The 26414-nt window shown below is 55.8% G+C and overlaps 1 protein-coding gene across 14 annotated transcripts in view; it reads right to left on the reverse strand.

Annotated features, from left to right (window-relative positions):
• The window catches only part of RAP1GAP2 (RAP1 GTPase activating protein 2), a 59336-nt gene that overhangs the window by 24377 nt on the left and 8545 nt on the right, over nt 1-26414 (reverse strand). For 5 of the 14 annotated variants that reach the window (XM_032129826.1, XM_032129828.1, XM_032129823.1 and 2 more), the window contains exon 1: nt 12570-12867. In XM_032129826.1, the coding sequence (XP_031985717.1) occupies nt 12570-12862 (293 nt within the window). In that variant the 5' untranslated portion in view covers nt 12863-12867. Of the gene's footprint in view, nt 1-4073; nt 4199-12569; nt 12868-16875; nt 16912-17696; nt 17873-20249; nt 20501-21600; nt 21710-26414 lie in introns of those variants that run through there. The other 9 variants (XM_032129832.1, XM_032129829.1, XM_032129833.1 and 6 more) reach the window with 5 other exon arrangements.

Below are 26414 nucleotides of genomic sequence, written 5' to 3' on the forward strand. Positions count from 1 at the left end.
AGCCTCTATTTTTGGACTCATCATTTTTTATCCATGATGGGCATCACCTTGCCAGCTGCTTCCTTTTTAGTTTATTTAATATGCCATGCCCAGTCTCGTAAGTTTTCAGAGGGGACTGTGCTTCCATATCACTTTCCATCCTCCCCCTGCCCGGGCTCAGCCCTGGCCATGGCGGGTGGTGGGAGCAGGGCACAGGCTGCTCGTCCTCCCTCTGGGGGGGCTCCTCTCCATCCCCCACACAGCTGGGTCTGACCGCTGGCTCCAGGGACACAAGCACCTGCTGACACACCAGGCAGAGCAGCAGTGGCCAGGAGCCCTTGGCAGCTGCTCACAAGTTGCAAAAAAAAACCTCAACCAAAAGTGTGGGTTTTTTGCAACACAGACAAGGGTACCTTGCTGTGAGTTTACACCTGGAAATCTGCAGTGAGTGGCTGAATGAAGCACCTTGCCCTGACTTTGAGCAGCTCTCCACCCAATCCCAGGATGCCAGGCAAGCAAGATCTCGCTGCATCATCACTCATCCCAGGGAGGACATCAGCAGAGGACACGCACTGCTGCAGGCTCCCACTGATGTCAGACAGCCGTGGGGCTCCAGAATCCCCCCCAGACGTGGGGTCCAGCCCAGGTATTCAACACTGCAGAGCTTCCAGACCCCTGGGCAGAGCCCCTGCCATGGAACATCTTCCCTAAAAACTGATTTACCTTGTTATGTCCTGGCTCAGCCTAGCCCTACCCAGCAATGTTACCCTTCTCACATCTCACATTGCCTGAGACAGCAAAAAAGAAAGTGCAGCATTTTCTCATCTACATTTCTTGCAATAAATTACGTATTTGCAAACTGCCAGCCTGCACCTGCACACACACAGCGTCCCCGGCGCACTGTCCTCGGAGCGGGACCGCAGCCCTGCTCAGAGCAAGGTGACATTTAACTGCCAGTGGGGCTGGCCCTAATTGCCCCTCTGAACAGGGAATAACCATTGTTGAACAGTTCAGAGCATCCCGCACTTGAGCAGGCAGGATCCCAGCTGCCTGCGCTGGCCGTGGGGTCCCTGCTGTGCCACACATTGCCCATCCTGCCTGGGGAGGGGAGGCCAGCGAGAAGCTGACTCCTGCTTTGCCTACACCTCTACAGATGCTGGAATCTTTCCAACTGGCCAAGGGCTTTCCACTGGGCCAGGCCGGGACAGTGAGGCTCAATATGCAAGTAATGGTGAGAAGAAGTTTTTATCTTTTACAAAATGTGCTGCCTGCTCTCCCTTGCAGGAACAGAGAAAGTGGTAATTTCCTGCAGATCTGGGTAAATCAGCCAAGGCACTTGCAGACATTTTCAGACCAGAAGGCTTGTCTGATCCTATTCCTGCCAAACCCGAGCCAGGAGCCTCGGGCAGCCGTTTCTGAGCTGATTCAGTAATTTGCAAATTGCAGAGAACAGCTCCCAGAAACCTGCATCCCCAAAGGCCATGGGACTGATGCCAAAGGGCAAGGGGAGGCTGTGAGTGGAGAGGTGCCCCACACCAAGGCACCCACCCACCAGCTCTCCCCTGTGAGAGGAGAGCCACCACCACATCACCTCACTTGCATGTGGGACATTCAGGGAAATTCATTTAGATAGAAATACAGCTCCAAATGCCAGGCTTTCAGAGCAAAACAGGAGCAAGGAGGAGCCCCCAGCAGCAGCCACCCCCCAGGCCTCCCCGCTCCTCCCCTCCAGCTCAGGTGCGCAGGGGAGGCACAGGTGAGAAGGCTGCAGGTGGAGGGGCAGGTAAGCATCACCCAGCTCTGCAAGGGAGCCTGCTGTGTTGCACTGCACTTTGCTGCGTTGCTAACAAGGAAGGGACATGGGCCACCACAGACTCTGCAGCTGCCACTGATCTTGCCAGGCTTGCATATGGCTCATGGAAGCAAAATTCAATTGCAAATGCAGAACAAAGACCGAATGTAGGAGGGAAAAAAGCAAATAGGAGCAGGTGGAGGAACAGAGTCCCTTTTGACGATGCCGCTAGCAGTCCCTTCCTTTTCCTGCAGATTATGTCACTTTGATGGCCCTGGCAGCTTGCATAAGATGAAACAACCACCGTAAAGCACTGCTTGAATTCTTGCAATCACTCCCATGGAGGCTCCTCAGTCCACGGCAGACAGAAAAAAACCTCCTCAGGGTCTTGTTCTCCCCTTGAGCTGTCTGTGTGACTCTTGTTGTACTCAGTAAACCCCGCAGCAAGAGGCACACTGAGACGTTTTGTGCACAACAAGATGCTGGGGAAAAAAATAAAACCAGACTCACACATCACGGGGCAGATTCCTGTGCAAGTTCAGAGCCAGTTTTTTTCTAAGCACTCCAGTGTCATGCTGGGCTCACTTATAGAAACCTGGTACCTGGGGGAAAGAAAACTCTTTGGCAAAGTCTTGCTTGGTGTGACTAGTAAAGCACTCCCTGCCCTTGAGGCAAATGCAGGATTGGCCAATGAGTTTCAGTGGGTACAACATCCCGAGGATCACCTGGGCCCCCACCAGCATCCCTCTGCACTTGGATAGTTCCCACACATGGGGGGTCCTCTACCACAGGTGAAAGCAGGAGAAGAGACTTCAGGTCACCCCCCCAGCCAGCCAGCCCCTCCAACACTTGCTAGCCAGTATCTGAAGCTCATGGTCCAAGGGCAGAGCTATGGCTGGAATGGGCCTGGGCTAAACAAGACAAAATCCAAGGAGCAACAGCAGGGGCAGGAACAGCCAAGCCCACCTGGGAGCCCCAGTTCAGACCCCACACCCGGCATTCCAGCCAGGGAGTGTGGTACAGGGCACCCAGCCATGGCTCAGCTCAGGTGAGCATCCGTTACTCATTCGGGACCTGGGGGTTGGTTTTTCCAACTGTTCCACTTTGATGATCTACCTAATACCCCAGCAAGGGAGAAGAAAATATCCCAAAACAACAACAGTGACATATGAACTCCCCAGGAACGCCAGTGTTCAGTCTTTAGCGCATCACTGAAATCCTGCTCTCAATGGCACCAGCTGTCCAAGGCAAAGTCCCTATGCCAGCAGCACCGAAAAATGGGGTACAAACCCACAATCCACAACTGGTGGTGGACAAAAAGGTTCATTCTCAGTCACCTCACTCTGATTTTTTCATGCTTACAGATTAGGGAGTGGGAGAATATTTTACAATAAAGATTCCAAATAACCAATTCTTCATTCATTTGAGTTTGGTACAAAGTCACAACCTGAACCAAGAAAAAAGAAACAAAAAAACCCTCAGTCTGCAGCAGTGCCCATATTCTTTCCACCCTGAACCAGAGGTACACACACACTGTGAGGTTCGGATGCATATTTCTGAATATTTTTAACACCGAAGTTGCCAGAGCAGCAGAGTTCTGGAGGAGAAAACTCCCTGCCCGGGGCAGCCCGCATAGATCAGCGCGGGGTCAACCTCTGAAGCCAAGAGCAACTCCCGTGCGGAGCGGGGGGAGCGGCGCCCGCGGAGCAGATGCCAGCTCGCACAGCACTGCAAACAGGCCATTTCCTACGGCACAAAGTTGAACACGAAGTACAGCCCATGGTTTCGGCAATGAAAGATGAAACCATTTGTCAGCTGTTCCCGGCGCAGACAAAGCTGCGGAGCCAAGTTACAGCGGTTCTGCCTGCACGGGAGCCCGAGGGGGCCCTGAGAATCGCGCTGGTCCCGCCGGCTCTGCAGCAGCCGCGGCGTCGGGGCTCACCTGGCCCGGGGAGCGCGGCCCCTGCACACACGGGCACCGACACGCGCTCTGAGCGGCCGCGGTTACTCCGGTGCCCGGCTCCCGGCAGCGCTGCCAGCGCACAGCGCTCAGCGCAAGCGGGTCACGGTTATGCCGGTGCCTACTGCCTGGTCCCCGGTACCGCTGCCGGCACACAGCGCGCACCGCGAGCGGGTCACGATTATCCCGGTGCCTATTTTCCAGCTCCCGGTACCGCCGCCGGCACCCCCCGCCCAGTAATTCCATCCGCCGCTCCCGCCGCTGGCCCCGAGTCCCCCCCGCAGCCCCCGGGCTCTGCCCAGCCGACGGTACCGAGCGCTACCCGGCTCCCCGCGGCGTCACCTTCTCTCGCTGCTCTGCCGGGAGCGGTGCAGGAGCCCGATCAGCACCACGGCCGCCCGCACCCCTGCGCGCCGGGACCGCGTCCTGCCGCCCGCCCGGGACATCGCCGCTGCCGCCGCCACGGAGCGCCGGCACCGGCGGGGGCGGCGGCGCGTCCACGGCCGCGACCGCCCCCGCCCCGCACCGCCCCGCGCGCGCCCCGCGCGCTCCCCGCGCCGCCGGTAACGAGCGCGGGGCCGGTAACGGAGTCCCGCGGGAGCGGCCGCGGAATGGCGGCAGCTCTGCCCCCCTTCCCCTCCGGCCGGGGAGGCGTGGGTGTGTCCGCAGACCCCCGAACACCCCCGGGCCGGCTCTGCGGGCGGGCGGGGCTCTGAGCACGTCAAGGCCCCGGGGACCCGACTGTCCGCGGCAGAGCGCCCGGGTCACCCCGGTACGGAGGCTTTCCCGGCAGCCACGGCCCGGGCTCCTTAAGGGGCGAAGTGCCAGCACAGACCCTTCAACCCCGCAGAGGGAGGACTCGCTCCTGCCCCACAGACCGGCTCCTTCCCGCAGCAAACCCCCGCGGGACCTCCCAGCTGGTCCCAGCCTGGCCCTGCCATCCCTCTGCCAGGCCCGAGCATCCCTCCCCCCTGAGCCCAGGCTGCAGCAGCGGGACAGCACGAGGCCTCGAGCCTGTCCCTCACACCGGGAGCTGACACACAGCTCCCTCCAGGAAATAAGAGTACTTTTTTTTATTAAGTAAATTATCTACTGTAAATTATCTACTTCTCACCTCAGCACCTTTCCCTGGAAATCCTTGTTGCCGTGGTGATAAAACACCCAGGTCCCTGTGCCCCCCTTATCTCACCTTTCTCCTCTGCCAGTTTAATTTTCACAGGAATTAGACACAGGACAAGCTGCAGCACTTTGAGCAACTTCCTAGTCCGAGGGATGAAAGCACCATCCATGCTGCCTGCAGGTGTGGGAACATATATGAGAACATCCACCCAGCACAGGACAGGACACGGGCACCTGCCCACAGCCTACTGGTTCTCTGTATCCCTGTAGGCATTAGGAATAGTCGAAACAACCCTCCTGCATCTGGTCAAGCCCACTGCCCTGGGTGGGTTTAACCAGCCTGACCTTAGAGCAGGGAGGGCAGAACCCCTCTGGCAGTGGGTTGCAGGGCCCCTGGAGCAGCTGCCCCACAAAGTGTCACAGCCAGGTCAGGGTTTTGGGGGGACCCTGCCACAAACAGGAATCTGCTGGAGGGCACACACAGGCTGCAGGCAACCACGTGCACCGTGCACTCAAGTGGGACCTGAGCAACTCCCAGGGAAAGATGGAGAGAAACGCCCCCTGCTCCCCAGCCACAGAGCAAGAGCCCAGCATGGAACAAGAGCTGCCTGGAAACCCCCGGCTGGGGCAGTCAATCATTAACAATGCATGGGGCTCCCCTGGCAAAGTCTGTAATAAATGTGTTTGCTCAGGAGAAACAGCTTGCAGAGGCCACAGACCACATCTGGCAGGGAACAGCCGCTCCTGCAGCCTCGTCCTGCCTGTCACCCTCCTGCTTCACCCACTTCCCCTGCCTGTCACCCTCTTGTCTACCATCCTTAAGGAAATCAACATAACCTCAGTTCTGGCCTTCTCTATCTAAATGTTTCAGCAGAATCTCTAATCAGATGGATTCTTTAAATTCAACAACAACAAAACCCCTATCATTGCTGTAATCTCTTTCTGTATCCTACTGTAAGTCAGATAAAACCAGGCGTGATGTTACTTTTGTCAACACACCACATAAATTCACCCCAGATGAACCAGACAGCGTTTCGGTGTCACCACAGCACCCATCCCGACCTACACCGTGCACATGGATCACTCCAGAGAGTCAAGACCCAAACTTAAACCCAAGATCAGTATTTTTGTATTTCGCCAGATCTCGAGGTCCCTGGGGAGACTGAGACAGCAGCAATTCCAGCAGACAAGTGTCGAGGTACCCACTTCCCCACAGGAAAAAGCCCAACTCATTCTCCAAAAATACTGAAATGCATTTGTGCCTCCTCAAAACATCAGATGATGCCAAACTCTGAATGGTAGTGAGTGAATGTAACTGGGTAAGAGGAACTAATCCTGCAAAACCTGGGTGCTACCTGCACTGCCAAGCCTTTCAATAAAGTTTTTGGTGGATCAACAGAGCTCCTCCTGCAGAAAATACCTGTCTGCTTTCCTTCAAGCTGAAGCTATGAGTCTGGCAAATTTCTCAGGCATAGGAAACAAACAAACAAACAAACAAACAAAAAAGGAGAAAGAGAAAGAAATTAGATCCTGTTTCTGTGCCAAATTACACTAATTCTCCAGCACCTCAGTAGTTTCCAGTTAATGAAGGGGGAGGGGAGTTAATTTTAAATCTTTTACCTCTCGCATTAAACAGGCAGATTCGAATTTCATTGAGTCTCCTTCTCTGGAGACATTTTCCACATCTCCCCTCCCCTTTTCCAGACAAGTTAAGTATTAATCTCCTCTTGGTTTATGCTGAAGTGGCTTTGTATTGATTTTTAAAGATGTTCAATTCTCTCCTATTTGGAAATAAACCAACACTTTGAGCAGAAACTCAGTCAGGTTCCCTCTCCACCCAAACATGGCCCAGCCCACAATGGAAGTAACTGCTTCTGGACTCATTGCAACTGATTTGTAATTTATAGGCTGAGGGCAAGATAATAGATGGTGAGGGGCTGGCGGGCTATGGGTTCTCCTAGGAGGGCTGGATCCTCACACAGCTAAAAGAAACCAGGACCTCCTGCTCCACAGGACATCACCTGTGGCTGTGACGGGCCCTGCAGAACCTGCCCTGTATTTCTTAGGTTCTGCTGTCTGGTATCTGCTCCAGGATGGAGCGGGGCAGGATGACAGGGATGCCTAGGGAGGCAAACAAGGTGGCAGGGCTGGTGCATCTGAAAGCTCCTGCCCCTGCCTGTTTTCCCCATGCTGTGCCCCCTCCAGCTCCATCCAACCTCCTGTTCTTGCAGTGATGCCACCAAAGCACCCATCACCTTCGTGAATGTTTGCAATAGGGATGCACTGTCAGGGTCAGCACCCCCAGAAGCTCTCCAGATGTCCCAAAGGGCATCTCCTAAGACAGAACGCTGCAGTTCGAGACTCCAAGTCTCCATCCTTCCTTTAAAACCTCACTATCACCCCTTCAGTGACTAAATTACCTCCAGGGTAAGCAGCTGCCCCTGTTTTATGAAGAAATAAATATCTCTTGAAAAATGCCCTGACATTTTTGCTTCAGAGAAAGCAGTTGGCAAGGAACTAGGAAGCCCGAGGGGCTGGAGGGAGCACACGACAGGTCAGGACAATTACACGCTGTGATCAATACATCACCTGGAGGCCGTCTGGACACTCTGCTGAGAAAGAGGATCTGAAAACACCAGACTGGGACAAGACTAAGCCTTTATCCCTAGGAGTGCTGAAACTGCCATGAATAAATGACACTATTAATATTATTATGAATCCATTAATTTATGTAGTAACTTTGGCTTTTGTATTGATGCTGCAATGGGATGAAACCCCCCACGGGTGAGAGCCCATCAGTCTTCCTCAGCCACCTGCAGGGGCCTTTCCACCTGCAGAGGACCCAACCCCATGCTCACACCTGAGCTGCAAGCACAGCTGAGCCCAGCTCCAGTGACTCAGGGCCTCTCCGGCCAGAGCCGTGGTGCTGCCGCATCAGGCAGTGCAGGACATGTCCCTGTCACCCTCAGTGCCTCCCAAGGCAGGAGATATTTCTGGTTCCCTCACTCATGAGGGACAGCGCCAGAAATACACGAGCTATGCCAGGCATTTGCCACAGCCGGGCTGGAGGCATGGCCAGCCCATCCCTGCAGCACCGTGCCGGGGCTGCAGCAGCTGACGGGGAGCCCAGAGATCCACCCGGGGCCCATCCCCACCGCCTTGGGACCCTTCACCACTGCCCCAGGCACTCACCCAGAGTCCCTCTGGGCACTGCTTCCCACCTGAGCACAGGCACCCGCACTGCCCAGGAGGGAGAGCTGGGATGGGGCAGCTGTGCCAGCACCGGGAACTGGGTGCCAGAGAGGAACAAAAGGAGACAATGCAACACGGCCCGAAACCCAAAAATAGTAACTGTTTCCCTGCAAAGGAGCAGTCACATCCCAATTTCCCTGGCATGGCAGAAACAGATTTGGGAGCTTGCAAACCAGGGAGAAAGTGATTACAGTATTTCAATTGGTGCTGCAGGAAGAGGATAAGAGGGCATCCACTTTTAGAGAAGTATCACAAGAAATAGGGCTTTAGATTACATTACATCCAGCCCCAAGTAATCTGATTAGAAATTTATTTTATGGCTTCAGTTAGAAAGACATGAAGGAAATCCCAGGAAAGCACAGAGCCAGCTATTCCATGCAGGCAATAGGAGACAGAGCACAGTGAGATTATCTCCCCAGAAATGGTGCGAGACGGGTGTGGCACGCCACCAGCCACCCGACACCACGTCAGTGCTGAGAGACTGGATCAATGTGTGCCAAGGCACGGGGCAGCCCCAGCTCCCCAGCTCCCACCCCACATGCTGGCAAGGCTCCCCCAGCACAGCAGTGCCCCAGCCCTGAGGGCTCCCTGTGCCCCGGCACTGTGGCTCTGGTACAGAGCAACAGGGTTGAAGTGCAAGAAAAGAGCAATTTACCTGCTGAGCTCAAGCAGGAGCACACAGGCTGCGGGCTTGCCCTGTCCAGAGCCCATCCCTGTGATAAGTGCAGCCAAGCATCGACCTTCTGCCTGTGGCCAAGCAGGGCCTGTGATGGTCCATCTCCCCAGCACAGTTTCCAGCCCTCCCCAGCAATACGCAGGGACAGTGGTCAAAGCCACAATGAAAGAACAAAAACGAAAGAACTCTCGCTGCAGAAAGAAGCTGAGGTCAGGTGGGTCTTGTCACCCTCCCCTGGGCAGAGAGGATGCTGAGGAGCACAGCTAAGGAAGGTGCTGGAAGCAGCTCCTCCCTGTGCAGCCCAGGCTGCCCCTGCTCGAGGGCACACGGCCTGTGGAGCATCCCAGTGAAATGGCCCGTGGCTGCAGCGTGTGCAGGTGATGCCAAGCACCACACATGACAGACACACTCAACCAGACCAGCTCCAAAGGAGGTAAGGCCTGGGCCGTAGCCAGGCCAAGAACTTCAAGAAAGCCACCAAGGAGCGGTGGCCACCACAAGAGCATCAGTGACAGGAGCCTGGAATGCTGACCATGCAATCAACACATGAATAGAGAGTGGTTTTCCAAGACTCATTTATCAAGGAACAAAGCAAGCCCTGGGTACAAGGAGTCTCTTGCACACCTCTCCCATCCATTGTGTGCCATCTGGCTATGAGCCAAACACGATGCTGTCATTGGCAGCCCAAGTGAGTCACCTTTGGGCTCTCCCTGCCCAGCAGAGTGGCTGTGTGGTGGCATTGGGGGCAGCATCAGCCGCAGCACGGCTGACACAGAACAAGGTAGTTGTGGCCACGACAGCAGCACAATTACATGGAAATTGTATTCCTGATAATTTGGGGTATTTCTCCCTGTGAACACAGGCCTCCTGAAGAGATGAGCTCCAAGATTTCAGCATCCAATTAAATTAGATCAAATCAACAGAGGAAATTAGTCTTTACAGCATGAACAGATCCTCTGAATTTCACTAGCAAATCAGTGAGCTAAATGTCACCATTCATCAGTAACATCACTAATAAAGCCAGATTTGGAATGTACAGCCACTAACATGTGTCACTTACCCAATGCTTCCACCACCACCAGCACCCTGCTCAGCCCCTGGTCCTTCCTCCACTGCCCATATAGAGCAAAGGCCATCCCTGAAGCCATTATGCCAATCAATCACTACTGGAATCCAGCTGGGAAGCTCAGGATTAGGCCCAAACTTTAACCTCAATGGAGCAATGCCCTTCCTGAGGATGCTGCAAGGGATGTGGGAGAAGGGGGTGACCCTAGGCAGAGGCGGGGAGGAGCAGGGTGTGCCTGGGCAGGAGGCTCAGAAGGTACTGCTTGCTGAGCCCAGTGTTCCAGGGAGAGCTGCCCCTCACCCTGCACAGGTTCTTATTGGCCATGGGCAAGGGAATGCCAGGAGAGGTGCAGGGCCAGCAGCTGCAGGAGATGCTGACCCGTGTCTCCAAGCCCCACTGCTGGGGAAAGGCACCACTGCAGCCCCACCTCTGCAGCAGCCAGTCTCAGAATAACCATCCCAAAGCACTCAGTGACAGCACTGGATGCAGCACAGCGGCAGCAGTCCCACACTGCCCAGCCAAAACCCAGGCTCGCATTTTGCTAACCCAGCCCCAGGGGCCGTGGCACTGAGGGGCAGGTGGGTGCTGCGCAGGGCTCCAGCACGGGTGGGCTGCCCCAGGCTGGGAGCAGGTCCTCGCCTGCGCAGAGCAAGCAGGAGAGCTGGTGGCTGCAAAGGCAGGTCCTGGTGGCAATGCTGGACACACAGCTGGCTCCAGAGGGCTGCTCCTGCTCCAGAGAAGCGCTAATCCCATGTGCAGAGGAGCTCAGCCAAGTGGAGCGCGTGCCTGGGCCTCTCTAAGCCCCCTCCCCGGTGGCTCCACTGTCGCTCCCTCCCCTGAGCCCCCGCTGCTGCAGTGGCACACCCAGCCCACCGCAGATGGAGCACCTTCTACCGCCAGAAACCCCCGAGGGACCGCTGCCCCAGGGCTGTGCTCATCGGCGGTGGGCAGCGAGGGGGTCATGGAACAGGTCCCGGTGCCACAGGGGGTGGCAGCAGAGCAGCAGCGCCTGGGCCCCAGCCGCTCTCCCGGAGATGACACCGTCTCAATTACCCACCTCCCTCACACACCTTGTTTGATGTGAAAGCATTAAAAGACATATAATTTGTGGAGCTAAAACACAGGTATTATCTCTGACACATCCATACTACAGGGAACGTGCTGAAGTCAATCACATCCAGAGGTTTCTGTTGCTCTACAGCTTTTAACTTGCCTCTTGCTCCAAATAACAAAAGATGGAAAATGAAGCAGCTTTTAGTTGCAGATCCACCATCTTCCTCTTCAAATCACCTCACACTGTGCAACCTCATCAATGATCAGGAACAAGAGACCCAGATCAGCTTGTCAGGGCTTTAGAAAGCGGACTCTGCATTCTGAACTGGAAAGGATTAACACTATACTGCTTGTAGGAGAAAGGAGCTGTTGCAGTCCCTGGTGTGACACCAGTACCATTTGAGAGGATTGAGGCAGGACAGTGCCTGAAAGGACTGACCTTTGAGACTTCACAGAGACTCAGAATATAGCTCTGACCTATTCAACTACCTGTCAAGCCTCTTCACGTCTCTTCCGGGTGGGAGCCTGAGATGAGCCATGTTTTCACAACAGGCTTTGGAAGATGTGAGTTCCTTGGATATTGTATGGGCCACTGAGTGCAAACCCAGCATCACAAGCCCCAGTGGAAATAAAATAGCAGAGATGGAGAGAGCCATTTCCAGTCTAGGACCATGGCCCTGCTAGCATCGAGCCTTCCCATGGCACGGGAATGCCGCTGGGTGCCAGTGGCTGCCCATCCCTGCCAGACCGTGGGGCTTGCCGGCGCCGGCCAGCAGCAGGAGGCCAGGACCCTGCCAGCTCGCAGGAAAGGCAACAGCCGGCGGGAGCGGTACAGTAATTAACAAAATTATCATCAGGAACAAACCACAGGCTTTGGCAGAATGCCCACACTGCCACGCCGGCACTGCCTACCCTGCTCCGGGCTCCTTGGCTTGGCAGAGATGGGGCTGCTCATGGTCCCCAAATCACACCCACCCTGGCGGCGAGTGGGCACATGTCCACGGCCGAGGGGAGGCCAGTGGGCACATGGCCAGGGCCGAGGGGAAGCCAGCAGCCACGCCGAGTGGGGCAAGAGTCCCTCCAGACCCTGACTGGGTGATCCCTGTGACTCCTGCAGACAGGGAGCGAACCCGCAGGCAGATGGTGCCTCCATCACCGCAGCCATCATGGCTCCCTCCACCCATCACGACAGTATTTGCTCTCAGAAGGTGGCTGTTCTCCGAACAACCGCCCTCCGACTGCAAACAGCCCCCAGCCTGACAGGCTATAAATATGGCAGGAGGAAAAACCAGCACAGTTTATTAGTTCTGAGACAGAGCTAAAAATAGACCCACGTGGGGCTGCTCAGTCCTCTGGGCAGATGTAATTGTGGATAATCTAGCTTTAAATAGGGGAAGGCTGTCTGACAGCAACAACAACATTTTAACATATGGACGGGGCGGCACTCACGAGGACGCGCCGCTGTGCCACCTCCAACATCACCGCCAGGTCCCAGCCCACCTCTTCCGCTCCATGGCCGGGATTTCTGCAGGAATAAACCCTCACATAAACCCAAATATCTACAGCAGGCCACTAAGAGGAAAGCATAGAGTCAACTACTGAGGGGGAGCGTGAGCGGAGCTGTGCCAGTACCCATTCCCCCACTCTGAAATCTTATATAGCTGAGGCTTACCAGATTAAATGGCTGAAACACTCCAAGTCCTCAGAGCTGACAGCACCTTCCTCCTCCTGTGAAAGCTTCCTCTGTCCCAGGCAGGCTGTGAGACGTGCTGGGAGGATGCTGTGTGGGTGCAGGGCTGGGTGTGGGCAGGCGGCCAGGGCGATAACTGCCCTTCCACGAAGAGGGAAGCACTCCTGCCTGCTTGCCAGAGATAGCAGGGAGACGTTGGGACAGGCTGGATTTTGTAAATCTCCCACCAGTCCTCGGGCTGGCTGGGGAAGGACAGACCACGGCCCTGCCACCATCCTGGCAGGCAACTCAAGCAGCTGATGGCGAGCAGGGACGGCAGCAGCCACCACCCGCGGCAGCAACAGGGACCTGTCACCATCCCTGGGCACACACCTGCAGTTCCCTGGCACTGCAAGGGGCTTCGTCCCAGCAGGAACCCAGCACAAGACCCGCTGCCAACACAAGGACTCATTTTGCCTGGCATGCCATGCCCAGCCATGACTCTCTGACCTGCCATGGCCCTGCACCGCTGGGTGCACAACTACACCCATCCAGCACTGACCCACTGAGAGACTCAGCCTGGCCTCACTCTGACCCTCCAGCCCAGCACTGGTTTTAACTGAATTTAAAGTTTTCTGCAAGTCCAGGGCATTCCTTGCACCCTGGCCCTGCACACTCAGTCCTTCCCAGTCATTTCTGCACCAGAGCCAGGATAACCATCCCCAGGCATACTGGTGGAAAGGGGTCACTGCCAGGGGTTCTGCCAGGCTCCAGAATCGGGATAACTATCCCAGGCATGTTGGCTGGTGGGGGTCATTGCTGGGGTTACACTGGGCAGGCTCCAGGCTCGGCAGCTATGGAGAGGAGCAGCTCCAAGGCACGGGAGATGGGAAGCCTCCCTGTGCGCTGCAGCTGGCTGCTTTGCAGTAGTTTTGACAGCATTTCCTTTGCATGTGCTTCTCTGGCTAAATATAATTGCAAAACATACATTTGCATGCAATTATCCATTTATGAAGTGCTAATAAGTCAAAGGAATTTACTTAGATGCAATCTGCTTGACAGACCTTGTCCTCACAGAACCCAAGCACAAACCTCCAAGGTTAGTGCAATAGTCAGTGCAGCCATCTCCAAGACACTAAATCATTCCCACATCTTCCCATTAACTCAGCTCCAGACCATCAAATATTAAAGAGCCTCAAGCCTGGACACAGCTCTTTTTACAAAGGTCGAGTAAATCTTTCATCTTTTCCCACCTTCATCCTCCTGCTGCCATCGGCAGAGGAGCATCACATGCTCTTTCATGTGAGTTCTGGCTGCACACACACTGACTCCCAGTAATTGCTGTACATGGCTCCTCCATTCCACAGAGACACGACAATTTTGGTGCTATTTCTGCTTCATAAGGCTAAAAGAAGAGGTGACTCTGCCTAAAGGAGGAGCTTTTTTTACTGGTTTTTTTGTTGTTGTTGTTTAATATTCTGTGGTTTCTCAGTACACCCCATCAATACCAATGAGCAAATAACCAGAGCACAAAGGCTGAGGAGCTGTCAGTAGGTAAAGGGCTGGTGAACTCCCCGTGGGACACCACCCTACCAGTTTGTTCCAGAGAGGAGGAGGAAGGGCCCCATGAATTCATCCTCATGAGAGGAAAGTCCCCATCCCACTTTTCCACCTCCAGCATCCCCAGTACAAGGACTTCATAAGGCCAAGGGGGCTCAAGGGTCTCTGCCTGTTTTCTTGGGGACCCCTGTGTTTGCTGGGCTGTGAGAGGCAGATAAACCCAGGTGGCTGGCTCACCCGGCCAGAACTGCCGTTTGACATGCAAAGACCTTTTGCAGGCCGATGTTTTCCTCCAGGCTGACCTTCCCACTTGGGAAGAGGCTTAGCTGCCATCTGGCTCAGGTCTTCCCAAACTCGCCAGAGCTTCCTGGGCCTTCACAGAGGCCGAGCAGCAAGTGTGGCTGTTTGACAGCAGCTGCCCGGGAATGCTCGAGTCCTGTGCAACACCTTTCCTGCCCACCTGCAGCCCTGGCACCTTTGCCAGCACCTGTCACCAGAGGGGTCAGCTGAGCCCTGCCCGTGATGCCAGGGCTCCCCACCCATCACGTCTCCCAATACTCCCACTCTGCAGTGCCTCCTCATGCTCTCCAGTCCCTCAGACACATTCATGGTTACCATAGGAACTAATGAAACCCGAACTGAAGAAGAAAAAGGAGAGACAGGGAGAGGGAAAACTGCTTTGATGCCCCAGTGCCACCTGCGTGGGTGAGTTTATCCTGACCCTGTGTGGGCGAGTTTATCCCCGGGGAGGACAGGCAGGGATTGCCCTGCATCACTCAGCCCTCCCACTGCCATGCTCCATCCCTCCAAACGCCAGCTCTGAGGGGCCACATCCACCACCGTGTGCTGCTGCTCCCCTGCCAGGGTTCTGCAAGTCAGAGCTGATGTCTGCAGCAGCACGAGGCTCCCTGAGGTGCTCCAGGACATGCGGAGAGCAGCTCAGATTTTCGGTAATAACTTACACAGGGAAAGAAAGCTTCCAGTGCCTGGTGCCTCTGTGCCGCGGGTTAAACCAGGACACTCAGAAGCTGCAGCAGTAACAAGAGGGCGCTAAAACCCCAAAAGTTTGGGTTTGTCGTATTTTTATAATTTTAAAAGCTTTTACAAACACGAAACGTGGGTCTGGCTGAGCCCCAATTATAGAACCACTTAATGAAGCAGCCTACCCACAGACCAGAAGCACCACAGGGCTGTGGGAAGCATTAGCTGCAAGCAGCAGTGGATGTTCATCAAAAGCTCCAAGGAAACTCCCTCCTCTGGCCAGTGCAGGAGGGGGAGAGAGAGAGAGACGGGGAAACGTGGCCCCAGACCCTCACCCTACCCAGGCAGGAGCACGGCAGCGTGCCCACAGCACTGGCACGGCACTCCAAGCACGGCGTTAGTTGCCTGGCACGGGGGAGAGAGGAGGGTGCAGGGGACTGCTGCTGCACCAGCCTTAGAAAAACATCAGAGCACAGTGTAGGCAGAATACAAGGAGCAGCTCAGTCCTTCTCGGCTTCACGGGAAAAGGAAAGTCTGCAGAGAATTCCCTCCGCTCCCCAAAGTGGTAAACATTGATTTAAACTTCTCATTAGTTCAGCACAACCTGAGCAATGAGCATAGCACCGGCGATTGTGCTGTGCCATTTACAGAGGGCATTTGCCGGCTCGTTCAGGCAGCAGCTCCCCCAGGCTTTCCGGATACTTTTCCATTAATGAATAATTTGCACAGCGATTATAGAGGGAAACCGAATGAGCCATCACCCTGTGCATTGCCTGGAGCCCAGGGAAGGCCTGGCCAGAGTATTTCTGTATCAGCACAGGGGGTAGCTGATGGTGCTGGAGCTGTGTGCTCACAATGGGGAACCCCCGACCCGGGGAGCTTATCTGGGATGCAGGAGAGGGGAGGACGCACCACAGTGGGAGAGAAGAGATCAGTACCCAGGATGTCCAGCCAGGAGGACAAAGCTGGTGGGAACAGGAGGCAGGTCCCAGACAGCCACGAGTGCTGGGGGAGCAAGAGAGCATCGGTGCCACCACTGACAGACCTTCACCACCTTCTCTTCCCCATCAGCCAAGGACATATCCCAGCAGGGGGGGTGTCCTCACACAACTCGCTCCATCACAGCATGGGACGTGGCCCAGCAACCACCTTGCCAGAGCCACACAACCCACACCACCCAGCAGTGTCCAGCAAGTCTGTGGCAAATCCAAGATGGACCCACCGAGCAACACTGCCAGTCCACAGACCCTCCGGGGCCCCAGTAGCATCTTCACCCCTTCCAGAGCAGTGCCCAGGGCCCCTCAGCAGCACAGGAGAGGAGCTGGGTCACAGGCACCCACTGTCCCACTGACACTCACCACCTCTCCAGACTGCAAGACTGACAAACAAAATACAAAACCTCCAGACTTCACTGGATTTACACCCAGAATCTCAGCGCCAGCCTGGCCTGCTGATTCCCACCCGTTACCCCCAAGGCAGAGCTGGTGCCCTGTGAGCTGCCCCATGCACACCTCAGCCCCCTGATCTCACAGCGAGCGCGTCACCGTGTTTGTTGTGATCTCCCAGTGCCTGATTCACTTGAGGCTTTCAGGAGAACAGACTGTGGGACACGCACAAACGCACGTCCTGCAGTGGGTGGACATGGCTGCACTCCACTGCACCAGCTGGAGCCCAGCTCCCAGGAAAGCATCCTCCCCACACAGAGCCAGCTCCCAGCACCATGCAGCCCACGGCAAATCACTACATGAAAGAAGAGCCAGGTACTCACTTGATCTTCAGGCTAGCCAGCATTGTCTTGTCGATCCTGGGGAGAGAGCAGAGGAGGGTGTTACTGCAGGGGCTCCAGATGTAGCTGGGAGGGGGTTGGGTACTGGGGGCTGCTGCCAAACACGACCTCAGTATATCCTCTGGAGGTGCCAGCGCTCCAGCTGACACGACAACCACCACAGAAAGACTTCATCGGAAAACAAAATCAATCAAGATTTAACCAAAATGAAGCCTGGCAGCAAGTAAGAAAAAATCCCCCTAGTTCTTTCCTGGTAGTGACCAGAGCAGAACTGCTGCCTCCCAATCTGGAATGCCAGAGGTGAGCTGGGCAGGAGAGGAGGGCATCACCTGTGTCCCAGCTCTCTCCAAAGCACAGCTTCCACAAAACATTTACAGATAATGGACCTGTGACAGCCCTGATGTGCTGGGAAGATCCCATCAAACCCTACAAATGCAACCCGGCCCCAGGCAGACAAAACACAGAGCAGTCCCGTCGCTCCCAGCCCCAGCTGGCTCATGTGGGACTGGCAGCCCCAGTTGCTTCACTCATTTCCCTGGCACTGATAATGAGTGTTCATCTCCTCAGAATCATTGTGGTTACAGTCATATTAATTAATGAAAATCATAGTAATGTCTCAAAATGCAAAACAATATCTTTTGGCAGAAAATGCTCTGTTATCTGCCACATGGAATCAATTTCACATCTCAAAAAAAGACCAAACAGCAGAATAATACCCCCAACGCCCTCTTGTTTTGCACTGTGATCGCAGAGGACACGGCATGGCCACAGAAGTACAGCTTCCCCCCCACTTGCAGCTTTACCTTCTCCACTCCCCGGCTGGGCTCTGCTGCCGCGGGGTGGCTGCACCCGCGGGCGGTGCAGCGGGGCCGGGCCCCTGCGCTCCGTGCCACGGGCTGAGCCTGGCAGGCACTGAGGCAGAGGCACCATTACCTTCCCCAGGGTCCCGCTCTTGCAGCAACATCACACTCACAGAACCCCATGGCCAGGGGAGCTCTGTTCCAGGCATTTCCTCAAACATCAGCTTCCATGCTCTGCTCTGGAGAGTCAGCCCACTGCTGCTCCTAAAAATAAACCTAGGGCACCTGCTATTGTGACTTAATACCTTACAAGCCTGCCCAGACCTTGTTGATCATTAAATCACGTTGAACATCAGAGCATGCTGGGGAGCAGAGTTGTTTCCAAACTCAGTGACAGAGGCAAAGCAGCTCAGGGACAATGGGTGGCTGGGGCAGCTCCCGAGGGACCTGTCCCTGAGTAGAGGCTGTACACGTGGCTCCATCCAGAACCACGGGAAGAAAAAACAGTTGTTGTTATTTGGCCTCTTAAGAGTGAGAAGGGGGAAAAAAGAAACAAACGAAAAAAACCACACAGGAAAGAAACTCCCATGTTTGGGAAACCGCAGTTGCAGTGTGACTATGAGAGCCGTTTGTCGGCCCTGCCCTGCCCTGCTCCGCTCCGGAGAAGGCAAAATGAAACACCCCACAGCCCTGGGGCTCTCCGGCCCTGGGCAGCACCAGCTCCGGGGGCAGCACTCACCATGTGCATCCCCACAGCCAAACTGGGGGCACCACATCTGCCCCCCAAGGTGAACACACTGCTCCGGGACCTCGCTGGCAGCAGATGCAGCTGCTAGAGAGGGAAATAATAGCAATTTCCAGCCCAGCAGAGGCTGGAAATAGCGAGTGCAGCCACAGCAGGAGGCGGCTGGGTGTGCCCAGGCACCTCACACGCAGCCCCACAGGAAGGGTGGGTCGGCCGGGACCGTGAGAAAATGCAGGTGCAGGTACGGGGCTGTGGCAGGTCCCTTCTTTTGCAGTAAACGCCCGGGGCAGGCTCTCCCGGCAGCGCGCAGGGCTTTCCAGGCAGCGTCTTCCCCAGGGACCCGGGGAAAGTGCACGGACCCCTTGGGAGCAACCCCCACAGCTCACGGAGAACGGGGCTCCCCCCGCAGCTCTCACCGTGCAGATACTGACACGGTGTCTAAAGCCCATGTCTTGTTCCCCCAGCCCCAGCTGCAACGGTGGCACAGCCCCCCAAAAGCCAGCAGAGCCACCAGCAGCCGGCACAGCCCCCCCAGCCAGTGCAGCCCCCATTTTCCTGAGTGACTCTCCGGCTCGTGGTTTTCTTTCCCCTGCAACTGCCAAAGCACAGCAAGAAAAAAGCAGAGCAAAGCCCAGCTGGCCCTGAGTGCCCCTGCCAAGGAGGGTCACGGCTCTGCTCCACCGCAGCGGGAAGCCCCTGGGATGCCCCCGGGCAGTCAGGGCCCCAGAGCCACTGCTCACAACTGCGACTGTGGGGCAGACCTGTCCAAGAGCTGCCGTTTGGCCACCACAAAATGAGCCCACATATCATAAAACTTATTTGTACAGAAGTCTATCCACGTGCTCCCTTCCCCTTTCTATGTAAAGAGAACGCAATCCAGCCAAGGCAGCTCTCTTGGCTTCAGCGAGGCGTGCGCTCCATCCCAGGGGACCCTGCCGAAAGCCTCGGCACGCCAGCTGCCCCCCTACAGCCCTCACAGTTACTCAGCATTTCCCCCAGCCAGTCTCAAGCAGCTCCAAGTCCACAGCACCACATTCTCCTCAAAGCCCGGGGGCTGCCATTGTCCAGTCCCAGCCCCCACAGCCACTGTGGAACGAGGAGGGGGCAGAGCAACCTTCGGCCCCAAACACCCAACACCAGCACAGCATCACAGCCCTACAGCACAGACTTGGAACAGGTATAAAACACCTCGGGGAGGAGACCTGAGGGGAGGGCAGAGGGAGAACGGTGTCGTTTTCTTAAGCTGTTTCCCTATAGATCAGCACCTGTCAGAGGAAAGGGACAGGAGCAAACAGTCCCGCTGAACTCGGGGTGCAGGCAGCAGCCGTGGTGCTCTGCTGAGGACAAAGCAGGGGTGACTCATGGAGGTGCCAGTGGTGCTGGGAACCTGCCCTGGACCAGGAGGGAGCTTGCTGCACCCCAAGGTGCCAAAGGTGGCTGTAAGCATCGCTGTCTGAGTGCAAGAGGAGCAGGCAGCAGGGCCTCAGCAGCGATAGAAAGGGGCAGGGACAGACACTCTCGCAGGTAATGCGCCCACAGGAGCCCACCAGGAGCCCCCAGGGAGGTCCCCTCGCTGCCCATCACCTGCGGGGCTCACGAGGTTTCGCTGGGCTGAAGTTGTGCCAGGCTTCCTGCGGGCACAGGGGCAAGAAGGTCGTTCCCGACACGCGCATGCTGCGGCTGGCACGGTGGGACGGGCTCTGCCGGGAGGGCACCGCGCCACAGCGCGGGTGATTCCGGCTCTGAGCCGCGGAGGGAAGGAAAGCTCCTCACACGGCAGCGAGGGAGGGAGGGAAGGGGAAGGCACCCACCAGCCGTAGCCGCCGAAGGAGACGCTGCGCTTCCTCTGGAACATGTTGGTGGCTCGGGGCTGCCGGGGGCAGCGGCGGTGGGACAGCGGCAGCCGTGTGGGGACGGCCACGGCGGCGCTTCCTGCCGGCGTCGGGCGCTGTGCCGGGGCGGGGGGACCCCAGCAGCTCCCGGTCAGCCGCCCCCGGCGCAGCAGCGCATGCACACGCGTGCACGCAAACACCACTAAAAAAGTCATTTCCTTTTCTTTTCGTGGCCACAGGCTTTTCGCAACCTCACGCTGCAAATATCGTATTTCTCCTAATGGCAGGACCACCGGCAGTGCCGCATGGGCAGCGGGGCTGAGCCATGGACACGGTCTCGCCCACAAACATCGTGGCCTGCGGCTGCCCAGCCACTAAGGTCCGATCCCGAGGGTCACTGGTGGCAGCGTGGTGCTCTGCTTCTTCTTCTCTGTCCCCGAAATGGTAGCGCTGCAGCCACAGCACCAGGCTGGCCCCCTGGTAGGGGAACCTCCACCCACCCCTCCAGTGCCCCTCAGGGGACATCCCACTAAAGGCATCAACCCTCAGCAAGCAAAAACCCCATCACTTCATCTTTCATGGCAAACAGATCCCACCATCCCAGAGCCCAGCAAGGCATCTCACACTAGCTCCCATGCAGCTGCCTGTGGCACACGGGTTTTCCATCCTCTGGTTCCCCAGCAGCTCTGTAATGCATCTGCAGCCTGACCACCCCCCAAACGCCCCCGTCCTTTAACAGCCAGACTTCAGAAATCCCATGGAAATGGAAATGCTGACCTCTAGCTGGGTATGAGCTCCCATCCATCACAAATGCCAAGAAAGCAGATGCTGTTCCGTGCACCATGCTTTGGGCATTGTAGGGCACAGCAGAGCCGTGGGGAGGTGAGCCCGGTTGCAGGAGTGGGCACGGTGCCCAGAGGCTGAGTGTGGTGCCCAGGGGCTGAGTGTGGTGCCCAGGGGCTGCACCTGGTGCCCAGGTACCCTCACACCTTTCACCTCCCCAAACCAACCACCTGCACCCACCTGCACCCGCTCAGAGGTGGGCTACACCAGGGGATCACCTCTGCCGGTCCAAGTGAGGAGGAAGGGTGGGAACGCCGAGCACCTCTCGGCAGTGGGGAGGCAGGAGGAGCTGTGCTGTGCTGGGGCCACAGCGCGACACCAGAGCGGAGCCGTGCGCCGCAGCCAGCACGGGAGGAGCTGCCCAGCCACGCGTCCTTTGCCGTGTCCACGGGGTCCAGGAGCCCCTGTCCCAGAGCCACTGCAGTTCAAAGGCCAGAAAAAGCCTCTGACTGCCAAGGTCCGACCAGATTGGCTACAGAACACTCACCTCCTACCCCAGGGATCCAAGCCAACGCCTGCTGCAGATGCACAGCATCTCCTCGCCCTGGCACTCCAGGCAGTGCTGGCTCCTGGGTCAGAGGCAGCTCTAGCCCAGAGTTCTCATCCAAGCACCCAAAAGCTTTAAATTGAGAGACATTTTAATTCTGTCTGATGCATGAAAGAAAGAGGTGGGGGGAGAGAGGGTATAGGGAGCTGGAGACAGAAATCACCCAACTCCAGGGAAAAAACTTGGACTGAAATCCAGCTATTTCAACTCCTACTTTTCTGCCCACAGCCTTAAAGGGATGAAACGATGGAAATTCTTTGAATTTTAGAGCTCTTAAGGACATTATTTAAAAAAACCCCCACATGCTCCAGGCTTTGAAGCCATAATTCAGGTGCTACAAAATATCTGGAGCAGACATTTGCTTGGAGCACATTTGTTCTGGCCTGCACGATCCATGTCAAAGCTCTGCATCAACAGCAGTGTGACGTTATCTTCTCGCTTCATCTTCCCCCAGGCCATGTCTTCCTTACACTCCTCCCAGCTGATTTCTGCCCAGCTCTGCTGAGCTGCTCACAATTAACGTCTGAAAATAAACGCTTCAGGTATGGCCAGGCTCTGCTGCACATTTGGAATGAGACCCAGTGCGGCTGCTCCTGCACAGCCCTGCCTGCAGAGCTGTGGGACAGGGAGGGATAGTGGCTGTGGGAAGCACTGGCCTTAGCTGGTACTATGTCAGGAAAAACTTGGAGACCCCAGAGAAACGGCCAGCTTTGGACCTTTCCCCTTGCAGCACCATCTACTGCATCTCGTGCTGCTTCGGCCCTGCATGAACTCGCAGCTGCCGGAGGTGACACGGAAGCAGGAAGGGTGATGGGGACACGCACAGCACAGCAGGACCTGACTGCCCTTTGCTGAGTGGTCACCCCAGTCAGTAGGTCATAACCACTCCTGCAGCTCTTCCTCATGTCCTGTCTGTGCTAAAGCACAGGGTAGCCCCACACATGCCCCAGGATTTCAGAGCACAAGAGGGCAGGACCCTGGGATGGCCATAGGGAAACATCTCCATTTCCTGCTGCCCAGGAGCGTGCGGGGCAGCCCCCACACAAGCCCACCTCACCCTGCACCAGCACCTGGGGATACCCGTGGCTGGCAGTGGTGGAAGTGGAGCTCTTCCTGCTCCCCATCCCCACACATCTGGCAGCCCCCCAGGGCCACACCAGCCACCACAGATACAGGTGACAAACTGCATTTGAGCCAGGCAAAGGTTAAAAATACACCAAGGACCAACACCAGCTGCCCCGAGGCCACCAGCCGCCCTCGCTCCCGGGTACCACACCACGCCTGCCCAGCACCATCTCACCCGCAAGGGAGTGCCTCCAGAAATAGTCTCTGCAATGACATTTTCTCACTTCCCCTCTTCCCTCCGAGGTATTTCACACAGGCTCAAAAACAAAAGGGAAAAAAAACCCTCCTCTTTCCAGAGCAGGCACAGGCAAATCATAACTGAGCAGCCAAAATTAGGGAACAACACCCTGGGGGAGGACGACTCCTCAGTACCATCTGCACCAGTCTAAATTAACATCTCCCAGGGGCCTCAGCCAGAACCAGGATCCCATTGCTCCGACCCAACCTGGTGAGCAGCCCCTGCTACTGGGAACAGAGCAGCCGCACTGCTGGTGACACCTCAGAGCAGGATTGTGCCCAGCAAGGGCAGCATAATTCTTCCCTTTCTTACTGGGGTAAGAGACTGATTGCATCATTAGTGCTTTAATATTGCCTGCGGCACTCTGAGGGCATTCAGCTTCCTATTATGATTCTAAAGAAGGTTGTGGGCACAGAAATATTAGATTTTGTCCTGGCAGGAAGAACATGCCGTGCACATCATCAGCTTGACCTACAGAGCAAAGGAAAACAGTGTCCAAATTACCTCTGACTCAGTTCGTGGAATATTTTAAACACTGTTTTCTCCCCTTTATGGTACTGCTGAAGTGAAGAGAGAAACTCGATGTCTTAAATGCAGCTTCCCACAAACCCCAGCTTGCTCTCAGGGGTGGCTCTTTACTGCTCAACAGCCTCAGGCCAGAAGGACTGAGAGGGCTCCCTCAGCCACCACGCTGGGGAGGGGAGGCTGTGTCACCCAAGAGGAGAGCTTCAGACAAAGGACAGCAATGACAGAGACCTTCCCGAGACCAAGGCCATGCACAGCTCAAGCTGCAAACCACGCTGCAGCTCCTCTTCCACATTGTCGAGGAACCACTGATGGCTCATGGACTCATCCCTATGTCCAAAGTGCTCTGATCACTCCAGCTCATTTCTGTGGAAATGGCTGAAAAACAGATCCTGGAGGAAGCCACCACACGACCTGCAAAACATCGCCTCTCAGGTAGTGGTACAGAGGGATACTTACACCCAGATTTGGCAGCACCAGCTTTCCCAACAGCCCAGGAAGCACCCAGAACGGAGGAGGTCCCCACGCCCTGGAGACCACAGCGCAGAGGAGAGAAACCCAGGAAACCAACAGGTGCTGGCTGACAGCCTGGCCCCCGTGCTGGCCAGGTGCCTGTGTCCCCCAAAGCCCCACTGGTCTCCCACCATCACACGAACCAGCTCTTTGCTGCAGGGAGCACAGATCATGTCTCATCACAGCCCTGTATGCAGAAACTCATCACATGGGCTTCCAGGCTCACTGAATTCTTCTCAGCCAACTATGAATTTAAGGTACAGAATTGCTTGTCTTCTCAAGTCCACACATTTTAGAGACCTACCTTGCTAGCAAGGGCATGAAATTCCCCAAAGAGGCTCTCTCTAGGAAAAGCCTGTTCAAGCACACAGATTTTCTGTGCCTGTTTTCTCCACCTTTTCCAACCACCCCCTTCCCATGCAAGTGGAGCCTGAGGGAGGATGCTTCAGGAAAGCAGCAGAGGCTCACATCCATATGCACTCTGCCTCCCCAGGATCCAGCAGGAAGGTTGCTCTGTGCATCCATACAGTGCCCACGTGGGTGCCTTGCACAGGATGCTCCAGAGACAGGGCAGGCATCTCTGCCCCCACCGTGCTCCCCTCTCTGCCTGGTGACATCCCTGCTGCAGGCAGGCGAGCAGCTGCCATGCCAGCACCAGGTCCCTGGGCACTGTCACCATGGCTACCTGCTCATCCACTGCACATCCCACACCACGGTTCCCAGTCCCCGCTGCATGGACAAGCAGGAGCTCATCACCCGTTTGCCCAGGCAATGCAGGGGCTGATGGAGGGAGGATGCACTGGGGCAAACCTCCCACAGAAACCTGTTCCCAGTGGCAGGCTGGCACTGGCAGCTGCGCCAGGAACTGGAGAGCGCTTGGCCCAATTCACACAACAAACACACGGGGGGGGCGATTGCAGCCAATGAAGAAATTGTGGAGAGACAGAAAAAGAACAGCTTAAACTGAAAAACCAGGGCTGGGAAAATGTGGGGGCGGGATGAAAGCATGGGAATGAGAGAGACCTGAACATGCTTTGGCTGGAAATTAGGATGTTTCTAATCTTCAATACAATGAATCTCTGGAACAGTTTCCTAATAACTGAAATAAAGGAACCAAAAAAAATCCCAAGCCCCTAACTGAGGCTCAGAACATTTGTGGAGATGTTACACAAGATGGTAAAGTCTAGTGGAAGGTGTCCCTGTCCATAGGAGGGGCTTTGGAACTGGATGACCTTTACAGTCCCTCCAGCCCAAACCATTCTGTGGTTCTGTGATTCTGTGATGCCCGCAGCAGCAGGGTGCTGGGCTCGCTGACCCAGCAGGTGTCCTTGCCCCTTCCCCTGGTTCCTCCCAGACCCCTTGCCCTGCAGCCCGGCCTCAGCAGCAGACAGGGAATCGGTGGCCGCCCAAGGCTGAGCTGCGCTGGCACAAGGTCAGACCTCAGGGCTCAGGTTTGAAGCCAAACCTGTGCATGGACCTTCTGAATGCTGCAAACAAGGCACACAGGGCTTGGACTTGAGCTTTTCCAAATCTTGCTACCTCTTGCCAGCATCACCTGTATTTTTCAATCATTTTGGGCGGGTTTTGCAAGAGCCGGGCTAAAATCAAATCAGTCAAGAAACAGTATTTCTGGCATCCAACTTGGAGGCAGATGTTAACTCCAAGCAGGGATTCATCTACCCCCACAAAACTGCAAAATGTGGACAACGAGCTGTTTTTAGCTCCTGGAAAAAATGTCTCTCCTCCTGTTGCTGCTGAAGTCCTGTTCCTGTTTCCACAGCAGCAGCTAACAACCACCAGAGCATCTGACCAGGTACACAACAGGCAGCAGCAGCAGAGGGCCTCTTTGAGCAGCCCAGCACCCTGCTACCATACAGCTATGCTTAGGGATGAAGGGAAGGAAGGATGATAAAACAAACAAGCAAGCAAAGAAAAAGACATTTTTGCTGCTATGGTTATCGTCCCTAGTAGGAAGAACCAGCAGCAGAGAGAGAACGCAGTATCTGTGAAATGTGGTGTGTGCGAGCGCGAGCCTGCTGCCTGCAATCACACTGCGTGTTGGATCTGAATTTAAACTCTTTGGCATGATTCCAACCCTCAATAAATCGTGCCTTGTGGACAGGTATTATGTCTCTTCTGCTACTAAAACAACAAGCAGTCTTAAACAAAACAGCAGAGCCTAGAGCGTGCAGAAAACGGCAGAACCTGGCAGGATCCATCTCACACCCTGCATTCGCCAGGGATGCAGGCGACATCTCACACAGCCCTCACAGGCTCTGTGGAGCTCCACACCAGGCACACCGGTGCTCTGCCTGTGGGAACGAGCAGGATGAAGGGAAATGCTCAGCCTGGT

The sequence above is a fragment of the Corvus moneduloides genome, chromosome 20 (genome assembly GCF_009650955.1).
Source record: "Corvus moneduloides isolate bCorMon1 chromosome 20, bCorMon1.pri, whole genome shotgun sequence".
Classification (NCBI taxonomy): Eukaryota; Metazoa; Chordata; class Aves; order Passeriformes; family Corvidae; genus Corvus; species Corvus moneduloides.